At 48.2% G+C, this 13,466-nt stretch overlaps 1 protein-coding gene across 1 annotated transcript; it reads left to right on the top strand.

Annotated features, from left to right (window-relative positions):
- The first annotated feature begins 5,086 nt into the window (after window positions 1–5,086).
- On the top strand, window positions 5,087–13,253 carry LOC123048704 (uncharacterized). Its single transcript, XM_044471747.1, has 12 exons — window positions 5,087–6,270; window positions 9,198–9,383; window positions 9,624–9,716; window positions 9,843–10,025; window positions 10,108–10,201; window positions 10,299–10,481; window positions 10,600–10,866; window positions 10,985–11,520; window positions 11,600–11,710; window positions 11,815–12,017; window positions 12,089–12,601; window positions 12,719–13,253. Exons 1-12 carry the CDS (start codon window positions 5,599–5,601, stop codon window positions 12,825–12,827), a joined length of 3,150 nt encoding a protein of 1,049 aa, XP_044327682.1. The 5' UTR covers window positions 5,087–5,598; the 3' UTR covers window positions 12,828–13,253.
- The last annotated feature ends 213 nt before the right edge of the window (window positions 13,254–13,466 follow it).

Raw genomic sequence — 13,466 nt, forward strand, 5'->3', positions numbered from 1 at the left:
GAATCCAGAGAAGATTAAAATAATATTCATAGATAAGCTGATCATAAATCCATAATACATTGGATCTCCACAAACACACCGCAAAATAAGATTACATCGGATAGATCTCCAAGAACATCGAGGAGAACATGGTATTGAGAATCAAATACAGAGAAGAAGCCATCTAGCTACTAGTTATGGACCCGTAAGTCTGAGGTAAACTACTCACGCTTCATCGGAAGGGCAATAGAGTTGATGTAGAAGTCCTCCGTGATCGAATCCCCCTCCGGCAGGATGCTGGAAAAGGCCCAAGATGGGATCTCACGGGAACAGAAGGTTGTGGCGGTGGAAAAGTGTTTTTGTGGATGCTTCTGGTGGTTTGGGAATATATATGTGAATATATGGGACGAAGAATTAGGTCAGGGGAGTCACGAGGGGCCCACAAGGCAGGGGGCGTGCCCCACCTCCCTGGGCACACCCTTCCCGCTTGTCGCCGCCTCGTGGCTCTTCTGACTTGATCTCCAAGTCTCCGGGGTGTCTTCTGGTCCAAGAAAAATCATGGCGAAGGTTTTATTCCGTTTGGACTCCGTTTGGTATTCCTTTTCTCCGAAGCCAAAAACATAGAAAAACATAAACTGGCACTGGGTTCTAGGTTAATAGGTTAGTCCCAAAAATAATATAAAATAGCATATTAATGCATATAAAACATCCAAAACAGATAATATAATAGCATGGAACAATCAAAAATTGTAGATACGTTGGAGATATATCACCGCAGTCGTCATCGAGGTCGATGCGGAGTCGACCAGGGGATTCCCCTGTTCCAGGGTTCCTCCACCACACCCTCGGAGCTAGAATTGGCAGCCCAAAAGGGCTGAATCCAGATCGGCAAGGGAAGAAAGCTGCATAGGGGAAGGAGGTAGGAAACCCGAGCAGCAGAACACCTCTGCCGCGCAACCGGCGCCTACTCGACCGGAGGGACGACCAGCACCTGCAGCGCCACCCACCTACGAGGTCAACGCCGCTCGCCAAATCTGGGGCGGCCGCCCTGATGCTTAGAGCTCCCCGCAACGAAGCGGGGCAGCAGAGCATCGCCACCACCTTCATTGGAGGTCGCGCGACAACCAGCGATGTCCTCAGGTGGCGGCAGGGAGGGAGTTAGAAGAGGGATGGGTGACTTGGGTGGCTAGGGTTCCGTTGCCCTTGAGTCGCCCTCTCGGGGCGATACAGGAGACATGAGGGTGGGCAGAGGTTTCTTTCCACGTAGATTCCTTCAATGCCACACTTCCTAATTATACTCTGTTGTCGCATTTTCTTGGGCGATCCACTCGTTCAATCCTAGTAACGGTAATACGGTTCATTGTACTTCCTATGTCACACATAATAATTATACTCTAGTTGCCTATTCTCGCTCAGTCTGCTAGTGACATCATTTGTATGAACTAGCTTTCGTTATTCATCATGGGCATTCAATCTACATTTCAACTAGTGACGCCATCGAATCAAACAGAGTTTCCTTTAATGTCACACTTCCTAATTATACTCTTTTGTCGCGTTTTACCGGGCAAGTCACTCATGCAATCCTAGTCACGGCAATATGGTTCGTTGTACTTCCTAACATCATGCGCAATAATTATAATCTAGTTGCATTTTGTTGCCCGATCGGCAACTGAAAACGCTTGTCCAAACCAGCTTCCATTATTCATCGTGGGCAATCAAGCTACATTTAAACCAGTGACGCCATCAAATCAAACAGAGTTTCCTATAATGCCTCACTTCATAAGTATACCCCTTTGTCGCATTTCATCGACGAATCCACTCGTGCAACCTTAGTAATGACGACAATACCGTTCGTTTTACTCCCTAATGTCACGTGCAATAATTATACTGTATGGTTGTGTTTTGCCACCCAGTCCGCGACCGAAAGTGCTTATACCAACCAGCTTTTGGTATTCATCATGGGCATTCAAGCTACATTTAAACCAATGAGGCCATCAAATCAAATAGAGTTTCCTATAAAGCCACACTTTCTAAGTATACCCTTTTGTCGCGTTTCACCGACGAATCCACTCGTGCAACCTTAGTAATGACGACAATACCGTTCGTTTTACTCCCTAATGTCACGTGCAATAATTATACTGTATAGTTGTGTTTTGCCGCCCAATCCGCGACCGAAAGTGCTTGTACCAACCAGCTTTTGGTATTCATCATGGGCATTCAAGCTACATTTAAACCAGAGACGCCATCAAATCAAACAGAATTTTCTATAATGCCACACTTTCTAGTATACCCTTTTGTCGCATTTCACCGTCGAATCCACTCGTGCAACCTTAGTAATGATGACAATATTGTTCATTGTTATTCCCTAACTTCACGTGCAGTAATTATACTATATAGTTGTGTTTTGCCAGCCAATCCGTGACCGAAAGCGCTTGTACCAACCAGCTTTTGGTATTAATCATGGGTGTTCAAGCTACATTTAAACCAGTGACGCCATCAAATCAAATAGAGTTTACTATAACGCCATACTTCCTAAGTATACCCTTTTGTCGCGTTTCACTGATGAATCCACTCGTGCAATCTTAGTAACGACGACAATACCGTTTGTTGTACTCCCTAACGTCACGTCCAATAATTATAGTGTATAGTTGTGTTTTGCGGCCCAATCCGCGACCAAAAGCGCGTGTACCAACCATCTTTTGGTATTCATCATAGGCCTTCAAGCTACATTTAAACTAGCAACGCCATCAAATCAAACAGAGTTTCCTATAACGTCACACTTCCTAAGTATACCCTTTTGTCGCGTTTCATCGACGAATCCACTCGTGCAACCTTAGTAATGACTACAATATTGTTTGGTGTACTCCCTAACGTCACGTGCAATAACTATACTGTATAGTTGTGTTTTGCCGCCCAATCCGTGACCGAAAGCGCTTGTACCAACCGGCTTTTGGTATTCATCATGGGCGTTCAAGCTACATTTAAACCAGAGACGCCATCAAATCAAACAGAATTTTCTATAACGCCACACTTTCTAGTATACCCTTTTGTCGCATTTCACCGTCGAATCCACTCTTGCAACTTTAGTTATGACGACAATACCATTCGTTGTACTCCCTAATGTCACATACATTGTGTTTTGCCGCCCAATCCACGACCGAAAGCGCTTGTACCAACCATCTTTTGGTATTCATCATGGGCGTTCAAACTACATTTAAACCAGTGACGCCATCAAATCAAACAGAGTTCCCTATAATGCCACACTTCCTAATGTCACGTGCATCGTGTTTTGCCGCCCAATCCGTGACTGAAAGCGCTTGTACCGACCATCTTTTGGTATTCATCATGGGCGTTCAAGCTACATTTAAACCAGTGACACCATCAAATCAAACAGAGTTCCCTATAATGCCACATTTCCTAAGTATACCCTTTTGTCGCGTTTCACTGACGAATCCACTTGTGCAACCTTAGTAATGACGACAATAATGTTCGTTGTACTCCCTAACATCACGTAAAATAATTATACTTTATAGTTGTGTTTTGCCGCCCAATCCGCAACCAAAAGCGCTTGTACCAACCGGCTTTTGGTATTCATCAATTATGTTCAAGCTACATTTAAACCAGTGATGCCATCAAATCAAACAAAGTTTCTTATAACGCCACACTTCCTAAGTATACCCTTTTGTCGCGTTTCACCGACGAATCCACTCGTGCAACCTTAGTAATGACGACAATACCGTTCGTTGTATTCCCTATCGTCATGTGCAATAATTATACTGTATAGTGTGTTTTACCGCCCAATCCGTGACCGAAAGCGCTTGTACCAACCAGCTTTTGGTATTCATCATGGGCGTTCAAGCTACATTTAAACCAGTGACGCCGTCAAGTCAAACAGAGTTTCCTATGACGCCACGCTTCCTAAGTATAACCTTTTGTCGCGTTTCACCGACGAATCCACTCGCGCAACCTTAGTAATGACGACAATATCGTTCGTTGTACTCCCTAACGTCACGTGCAATAATTATATTGTATAGTTGTGTTTTGCCGCCGAATCCGCATCTGAAAGCGCTTGTACCAACCAGCTTTTGGCATTTGTCGTCGGCGTTAAATCTACAATTAAACGAATGAGGCCATCGAATCAGATAGGTAACGCCACGCGTCCTAATTATATACTTTTATTTGCCGAGCAATCCACTCGTGCAAACCTAGTAACGACAATACCGTACGTTCTATTTTCATACGTCACGCGCAATAATTATATTCTAGTTGCATTTTGCCGCCCATTCCGTTACCAAAAACGCTGTAACGATAACAGAATCTACTGCATTCCCCCCTAATGTCATGCTTAACGAATTTAGTTCCCGCCACCTTTTCTTTTGCACGGTATTTAGGGTTTATGGTTTTTTTTCTTTTGCACAGTATTTAGTGGGTTTTTCAGGGCCTTTTTTTCTGCACACTTGGTTTCTTGGACCCAAGAAAGAAATCGCCATTCCAGCCCTTTAGCCCAATAAGAACCAACGGTCAGAACCTCTCCGCCAACAACCACCACCTACACAAAATAAGATCCATGCATATAGATTACACGGTGCCAAAATGCTCCACTGTCAATGACTAACCATCATTAACTAGACGATATATTGTGGGGATACGAGTAACACACCACCCCACATAGCACCGTAGCGCATTTGGGCAGGTGGGAAAATACAAAGAAGATCCCATGCGCATAGTGTGCGTGCTGACAAAATGCTTTGACTGCCAATGACTGGCCATCATTAACCACGAAATATTTCCTAGGATTTTCAGCAACACTGCGAGCGCATCCTCGTATATCTCCTCGGCTCATCCAATTAATCCTGCTCTCTAAAGATGGAATCCACTCCCCGGATATGCACCGCCAAGGCGCGGCATTAATCGCAGAGATATCGGCAGCCCCTCCTTGTTTTGGCACTGGCCGTATCCCGGGCACCTGATTAATGCCGCATAAAACCCATGAAATAAATGGGCATCAGCAGATAACTCACATCTCTCACATCAGGGGCTGCGCTCCGGCCTCGGCCACGCTATATAAACGGGTCCTCGGCAGCGCTCAGGACACATCCATCTCACACTCGCAGTGCACAGACAGTCAGATCCAGAGCGGCACTAGCACCAGTACCAGTGTACTTCCAGTGTGCCAGTGCTTCTCTTCTTCTCCTATCTCTGCCACCATCCCTCCACCCAGCCATCACCCAGCTCCGTTCCACTCTCGGCCACCGCCCGAATCCTCCTCCTCGTACCACACACTACACAGAGAGAGTAGACCCGAACCCCCCACCCACCAAACTCCAGCCCCACCATCGCCAGGTTTTTGGTAGGGACGAGGGAAGTACGAGCGAGATCCGGCGGCCCCCATCGGGACTGAGACCGAGGGGTCACGTCCGTCGGTCGGCGTCGGAGGGAAAGATTGGAAAGGGGAAAGTGATTGGATTACGTGGTGGAGATTGAATTTTTTTGGTGGGGGTATGGAATTTTTGTGCCTTGTGCTGATGCTGACCCCTTCGATTCCGCAGGGCTTTCTATACCGAGTGCGTGCCGCGGATTTGCCCCCGCGCGCGGCCGCGGCGGCGTGCCCCTACTCCAATGGCGTCCTCCTACCCCAACAGGCCCAACCACCGGGGCAGCGGCGTGCACAACTACGGGGGAGGCGGCCGCGGGCACAACGGCGGGCACGGCTACGGCCACCACTACAACGGCAACGGCGGCGGGCGCGGGGGCCGGGGCGGCCACCACCACCGCTGGAACGACTACGGACGAGGCGGCCACCACGGGTACGGCTACGGAGGCGGCCACCACCAGCACCAGGGGTACGGCTACGGCGGCGGCCACCAACAGGGGTACGGCTACGGAGGCGGCCACAACGGGTACGGCGGCGGCTACGGCGGCGGCGGAGACGGGATGTTCCACCACAACTACAGCGTCCCCGGCTACGGCGTGGGCCTGAGCCACCCGCTGCGGGCGCCGGCGCCAGCGCCAGCGCCGGCCCCGATGCCGGTGGCGCCCGCGAGCTACCCCCACGCGCAAGGCCCCGGCTGGGTCCCGGTCCCGGTCCCGGAGGAGCAGCCGCAGCCGCGCCGGATAATGCTGATGGCGCCGCGGCGCCGGCCCCCGGCCATCCCGCCGCCGCTGCGGGCCGCGGAGGCGGCCGCGCGCGAGGTGGTGCTGCGGCTGCACCCGACGGAGGAGGCGGAGCGGCGCCGGCACAAGGTCATCGACTACGCCAAGAACCTCATCGGCACCACCTTCGGGTGCGAGGTACCTGCCCCCCCCCCCCCCCCCCCCCCCCCCCACCCACGCGAAACCCTCGCGCGTTTGTCCCGCTGCGCGCCCGTCCCGTCCAACGTGCTCCCTTCGTCGTCGCCCGAGCTTCTTTTCCGTAGAGCCCCGTCCCGCACACAATCAACCAACCAAAAAGGTCTTTCCGTTTCGTCCGCCCCCCGAATCCTCCTCGTGGTGCCGCGTCTCGGGCCTCGGGTTTCGTGCCGTAGTGTACTTCCACCATCGCTTTCACCTGGAGCGTGAGGGGTCCGGCCGCCGCCGCCGTCCGCCCTCGTAGGTGCTTGGGGAATTTTTCCGATTAGACTAATCGATCCATCTCGGGTCGCGTCTGGGTTTGGATAGGATACGATATTGCTGGTCTTTGTTTGTTAATTGTCATCATCTGCTAGTTAATTAATCATCACACCCTATGATTATCCTGTTATTTGTTTGTTTATACTCGTAGAACTAGTAGTACACAAGTATTTGGATTTTAGGATAATAATGTTGTTAGGACCTAAAGTTTACCTACACCCATATTAAGCATAAAGTCATAATACTGTTTTATCCTATTAAAAGTAAAGGGGCGAGAGAATGCTGATTTTAAGAGTCATTCACTATTACACTATAAAACAAATCTAGTTAACGGTTGCAACTTGTTCTGAATTTTGCAGCATGTGATAAATCCATTTTTCACTTTTTCATCTTAATAGAAACAAACAAAAACTTTTAATGTGTTAGCAACATATGCTTTAAGGTAGGTCTATCGATGAGAATAATTGAAACTGAATTAAAAAAAGTAGGACTTTTTTTAAAGATTGGTAAAAAAATAAGTACAATCATACTCAACATAAAAGAAAAGGGGCTTTTGTAAAAAAAATGTGAATGAATACTACAAATCGCTGTTATAATGGATAAAAAAAAGAAATATTTTCTAAGAATAAGATTGAAAAAAAAGTAAGTAGAATCACGTTCAAAATAAAATAAAGGGGCTTTTTCTATGAGAAAACATGGGTTAATACTTCAAGTGTTGTTCTAATGGATTAAAAAAGCAGGAACATATATTTTTTTTAAATATTACAAAAAAGTAAGTAGAATTATATTCAAAACGGGACTTTTCTTAAGAAACACATGGATGGATACTTAAATCGCTGTTTTAATGGATAAAGAATGTAGGAAGGTAAATGCTCTTGTCGTGTGGGTTAGGATATCATGACACGATCCATCCGTTAATTAGTTAATTATTAACCCATGCTTATCCTGGTCTTTTTTTATTTCCGCCTACTATAGTATTGCTTTATTTTTAATATTTGATGAAGTGGTTAGTCCAATAGTAATAGTTCACGGACACGTACAGACATTGTCCGTGGTGTCTCATATGATCACGGCCAGTTTTCACGTATACGTCTAGATTGTGCTTGGGCCCTCATATGTCCACGGATACGTCCACATAGAGTTCAGGCGTGTCCGCTGCGAACCACCATTTGTGTGGATGCATAACCACACCCAAAAAAGTGTCCTCTCCATTTTCAAACATGTCAACGAGTTGGGCCGGGCATAAAACCCGATATCCAAAGCTCAAACCCGAAAAACCCAAGCACTACATCAAGTAGCAGTATAACAAACCCGAATATATCCAGTTGAGCTCCTAGTCATAGTACCCAAACTGCCCAAGGCCCAAGCTAGGTAAACCTAATCCCTGTCCGGCTGCCCCACCCATCCCAGTGATGCGGCTAAGGCGGCCGCCACAACCACAACCGCACGCACCAAAGAAATTCGGGTCCCTAGTTATAGTACCCAAACTACACGAATAACTCGAATTAATATGCATTCTGGCAGAGAATAGCTAGCAAGTGCCCAGCCCAACTGAAAGAAAGGCGCAGTTCCTTCAACCCCCCAGGCCCAAGCTAGTTAAACCTAATCCCTGCCCGGCTGCCCCAACCCTGACCCCGTCCTCAATCCTAATCCCCAATTTCCCACAACAAGAACACGCAATAGCACACGCACACCCGGGTGTCCCATATGTCCATGGACACGTTCGGACATTGTCCGGACGTGACCGATCTGAACCCCAATTTGTTCAGGCACACAACCACACCCCCAAAAATGTCTTCCCCATTTTTAGACATTTTAACAAGTATGTTGTGTGCGACACCACCAGAGCATGCACAACACCGACGTCACGGCAAGACCACACTGCAACACATGCACACCCAGGTGCCACGACGATCACGCGTACCGGGTCAGCCCCGGTAGCCCGAACAGCTTGAGCTCGGGCTGGCGGCAACCTCGCGTGGACACACACGAGCACACGAGCAAGCACAAAATGTACCCGAGCGGGTGTCCCATATGTGCACGGACAGTGTCCGAGCCCCCCACATGTCCACACACACCTTCGGATATTTCCTATTTCCGTCACACACACACACACAAAAAAAATCAGTACTCATCACTTAGTGTCCCTTTTTACCGGCGCAAGTACCCCACTAGTACTGATTACGACGTCGATGTGTAAGAAGAAACACTCAGAAAAGGGTCCAGCCTTTTTGCTTCGTTGCCGTCGCTGTCCGCCGTCGCATGACTCCCCACGTACAGCTGCACACGCACGCGTTATATTCCCTGCATGCTGCGTCTACGGCGCTTGTCCGTCTACAAGATTTCCACGCCGTTGCACTCAAATGTGCTTCGTACACTTTTATGGGAGGACTTGGGCGTACCTGTATTTAAAACAAAAATGTGAGTACCACTATTATGCGCGTCTAGTGTAGAGTTGATTGGGTTTGGCAGGCAACCCGTGAGTCTTGTTAAAAATTGCAACGACACTCGTACCGCTTAATTTCTACGGACAATTTTGCTTCTACTAGAATGTGCCGACACATTTTTTTGTGATAAGTGTTTAACTCATTTTTCTTCTAACAATGCAGGTGTTCCCGTTCGGGTCGGTGCCGCTGAAGACGTACCTCCCCGATGGTGATGTCGACATCACCATAATCACGAACACCAACTTGGACGACAGCTTCGTCCAGGACGTCTGTTGTTTGCTCGCAGCCGAACAGAGCAGCGACGATGCCGAGTTTGCGCTGAGGGACATTCAGGTCATCAACGCCAAGGTGAGTTCTCCGTTTGAACTTCCAAATCAAAGTATCTGTGTATTTGTGGGAAGTACACTTTCTGAGCGGTTGTGGGAAAGACACTTTTGGAGGGGTTGTGGGAAAAGATACCTTTTTGAGGTGTTGTGGGAAAGACACTTTTTAAACTGTATGCTCTTTTGCTATGTCCTTGTATAATTACATTTTCTACTGATATTCAATAAAGTCTCTAAGCGTATGTCATTGTTTTTGTGTACCTAGGTCAAGATAATCAAATGTGTTGTCGACAACCTTGTGATGGACATCTCCTTCAACCAAGTCGGCGGTGTGTCCACACTGTGTTTTCTCGAGCTGGTACGTGGATGCAATATGTACTATTCATTTCAGTTTGAATTTTTCATCTCAAATACATACCTAGCAACTTGAATAAATAACACGAGTAAATTAGATCCCTGACCTGAATGTGTGTTCTTGTTTCAGGTGAACAAAGAGGTCGGGAAGGACCATCTGTTCAAGCGGAGCATCATCCTGATCAAGGCTTGGTGTTACCACGAGGGTAACATACATGGATCAAACCATTGGTTGATGTCTACGTACGCATTGGAGGTGTTGATTCTGAACATCTTCAACCTTTTCCACACCTCCATACACGGCCCTTTGCAGGTAATTCCTCGGAAAACAATCCAAGTAACTTCACAATATGTGCAAATTAAAGTGTTTTGACTGTATCTTATTTGCTTAACAGGCCCTGTACAAGTTTCTGCTGTACTACAGCAAGTTTGATTGGGACAACCAGTGCCTTACTTTAGCTGGCCCTGTCCCCCTGCGCAACGACACCGGTGAGTCATACTAGTCTATCATTTTGCTTTGTTATGTTATGTGAATCACCTGGCATGTAATCACTTATGTAATTAACAAAATCTCTGTGACTTGCAGCTGGGCCTAGTGGCTCAAATGAAGAATTACTGCTGAGCCAGGAGCCCCTCAAGCGCTCACTGCGTAAGCTTTTTGAGCTTCCACCAGGTTCTGATAGGCGTGACCCAGACTTACGCCTGAAGTACCTGAACATTGTTGACCCCTTGAAGGGGGATAACAACCTCGGCACAAGTATCAGCGAAGGTAAGAGTAACCAGGATGATCCATCATTTTGTTTTATATCTTGATTGTGGGGTACACACTTTTCTTTCTATTAGGTGGATGATTTGGTTGAACTTAACATCTACATAATTTTATGCAGCAAACTCTCGTGTCATACGGGATGCCTTTGCAGCTGGCGCAGAGAAGCTCGGAAATATTCTCAAGCTGCCTTGCGAACGTATCGCAGAAGAAGTCTATGTGTTTTTTACACATACGCTGCGGAAACATGGACGGGGTGAGAGGCAGGACCTTGGAGAAAGTGTGTCCCAATCCATGCCTGATCCTGGAAATGCACGTGCCGAAGATGTGTCCGGCCTGGGAATTTCTGGCATGGATGGAGGTGAAAAGAGAATTCATCGGATCTCAGGTACATTATTTTCCAAGTCATGCTAAAGATCATATTTGGCACAAAATTTGGGTATTTTGACATGATTACTATTGCAAGATGGTACCGGAGCCATTAATTCATCATTTCTTTGTTGTAGGTTCAACCAACTTCAGGAGCCACTCCGATCTGTCCTCTTCCTCGGAGAATGGTCACGAGGTTCCTGGTTCTAACCCTGTTAACGGGCCAAACCGGAACGGTGTCCATCAAGAGAAGGTGCAACTTCCTCCTTTCACGCCGGTGAACCTACTGGACCTCTCGGGGCATGTGAATTTACACATGAGATGCATACGAAGTGTTCAGTACAACTTGGAGGCCATGCACGATAAGCTCCTCAAGTCGGTTATAGAGGCGTGTTCAGCAGGTGTGCTGGATGAGGATCGCTTTGTAGTTCCACCTCTGCGCCCTGTTCCGAGGTCAACTCCATGCCCGCGGCCGCCTCCTTCTCTCGGCGCGGCAGTTGTTCCTCGGCAACCGATCACTGAGTGCCAAGTTGAACCGGAATATCTGCCGTCGCCTCATACCCACATTCCACCCAACGGATTCTCGGCCTATCCCCCTTTTGCTGGTCCTTGGTTCCCAAACACCGAGGACATGTCTCAGACTTATGGAGCTGGCACTTACGTGCATAACATGGTAAGAAACCTTGGCTCATGGTCCTTTTTGTTCATTTTCTGTTCAAGTTTCCAATAGATTGACTCGATGTCTTGCGCAGAACTACTCGATGCCTTTCGGAATAGATGCTTTCTCCAGCGGGATGGCATTCTATCCAGCTATGTGGGATTTCCCTCAATCACGTGGAACCGGCACATACATCCCCAGAACAGTAAGAAACCTTGAAAAATGGTTTTTCCACTTTTCAGTTTAGCTCTGTTTGCAGTAGACTAATTCAATTTTTGATTGCTCGCCATTTACACTTTACTCTTGTAGGATTGGAACGCCAATAGGGACAAGTCGTGGAACGATAGGGGAAGGATCCAAAGGCAGCGGCAATCAGACCGGGGTTACGGAGACGGGAGACCGGATGTTGCCTCAAGCAATGGGCATGTTGCCGGCGCAAGCGCAGCACGAGTGACATCGACGATGAGAGGCAATCCACACCACGGTGCCTCTTCAAGCAACAATGAGCAGAGGTATGCAGCATTGCTCAAACTTGATACCATCGTACAACATGTTTGTTTGGTACTGACGAAGTTGTTGCCAGGTCTGAGAATGGGTGGGTGGTGACGCAGATGCCGCCGAGGATCACGGTTCCTCGTCACGGCAGCGGCAGCCAGCCCTCTTCACCTGCAGTGGTGATCACACCTGTCGTCCCGGCGGAGCAGCATGAGAACCTGGAGTTCGGAACCATGGGGCCTTTCTCAGTGGCTCGTCAAAACTCTGTGTTCGATGAACAGTTCCCTGCCCTCCATGAAACAACAAGGCAGGGACAACAAGGCCCGCAGAGGAGCCCCAGGCCAGGAGCGGGTGCAACCCCCAGGAGCTGGCCTGCAGAAGCCTCTGGGTCAGCAGTGCAGAGCCCTAGGCCCGGTGTGAGCCAAAGCTGGCCCAACATGCCGGTACATAGCCCCAGGCCTGTTGTGCGTACAATCCAGAGCTGGCCCCACATGCCATCCCCCAGGCCTGGTGTGGGTGCGACCCAGAACGGGCCCGTAGGATCCCCCGCTGCCTCCACATCGCAGAGCCCTCGGCCCAGTACCGGTGCAGCCGAAAACAGGTACAGTAATGTAGACCATCTTTCCTAGCTCATGCACGAGTCTCATGTTCATTCTTGCACTATGAAATCAAACTATCATCTTCTAACTAACACTGCTTCCTGATGGAACTTGTGCAGGGCGTCCGGGCCTTACCAGCTGCAAGACGACGCTGACTTCCCTCCCCTGCAGACCGAGAACCCGTACGATGCTGACTTCCCTCCTCTCCAAGCTGCGGCCCGCCGCTGACATGGTAGAGTTGAGATGACATACAACTAATCGTGACGGTGCAAGGGGAGAGCTTAACTTCATGACTTGGTTGAGGGGATGGTGTGCTCGAGGAGATGGAGCGGGATTTTCGTCCGGCGGCATAAACAAACAATTTGGATCGATGCTATTCGTGGTGATAGCATGTTTATCTGTGTGTTGTAAAAACTCTCATAATTCCGGTACTTTTTATCGCTGTTGTTAATTATCTGTAGTGTAGAAGAGGGCGGCCTCTAGTGCAGTGCAATGCGAGCGCTGGCTGCACCCTCCGTAGCTTTATATATGCATAACCCAAAATATTTAGCAAAAATAGAAAATGACAAAAAAATGTAGCCTTTGTAGATTAGACATTTAGCATTTATCAAAAAAGAAGAAGAAAAAGTAGTTAGAAAACAATGCCTCTCTTTGTTCCCGTGTGGAATGCTGATGTGTTCTTCTCCATGATCATCATGGTTTATATGCTGCGTTGCTGCTCCTATGCATTGTGGTTGCAACAATATTAGCCTTATTTATGGAATTGCAGGGCCGGCGGCAGCTTCTGCCTCGAACCAACGCAACTCAACCCCCTGCTAGCATTGAAAGGGGTGGAGGATGGCATTGAAAAAATGTCAAGTGCTGGCA

This window comes from Triticum aestivum, chromosome 2D (genome assembly GCF_018294505.1).
Source record: "Triticum aestivum cultivar Chinese Spring chromosome 2D, IWGSC CS RefSeq v2.1, whole genome shotgun sequence".
Taxonomy (NCBI): Eukaryota; Viridiplantae; Streptophyta; class Magnoliopsida; order Poales; family Poaceae; genus Triticum; species Triticum aestivum.

Excerpts from the sequence above, each read along its gene's own strand:
- LOC123048704 (XM_044471747.1), top strand. The coding sequence starts at position 5,599 with ATGGCGTCCTCCTACCCCAACAGGCCCAACCACCGGGGCAGCGGCGTG. Across the intron at positions 9,384-9,623 it reads TTCAGGTCATCAACGCCAAG|GTCAAGATAATCAAATGTGT; the intron begins GTGAGTTCTCCG and ends TTGTGTACCTAG. Across the intron at positions 10,026-10,107 it reads CCATACACGGCCCTTTGCAG|GCCCTGTACAAGTTTCTGCT; the intron begins GTAATTCCTCGG and ends TTTGCTTAACAG.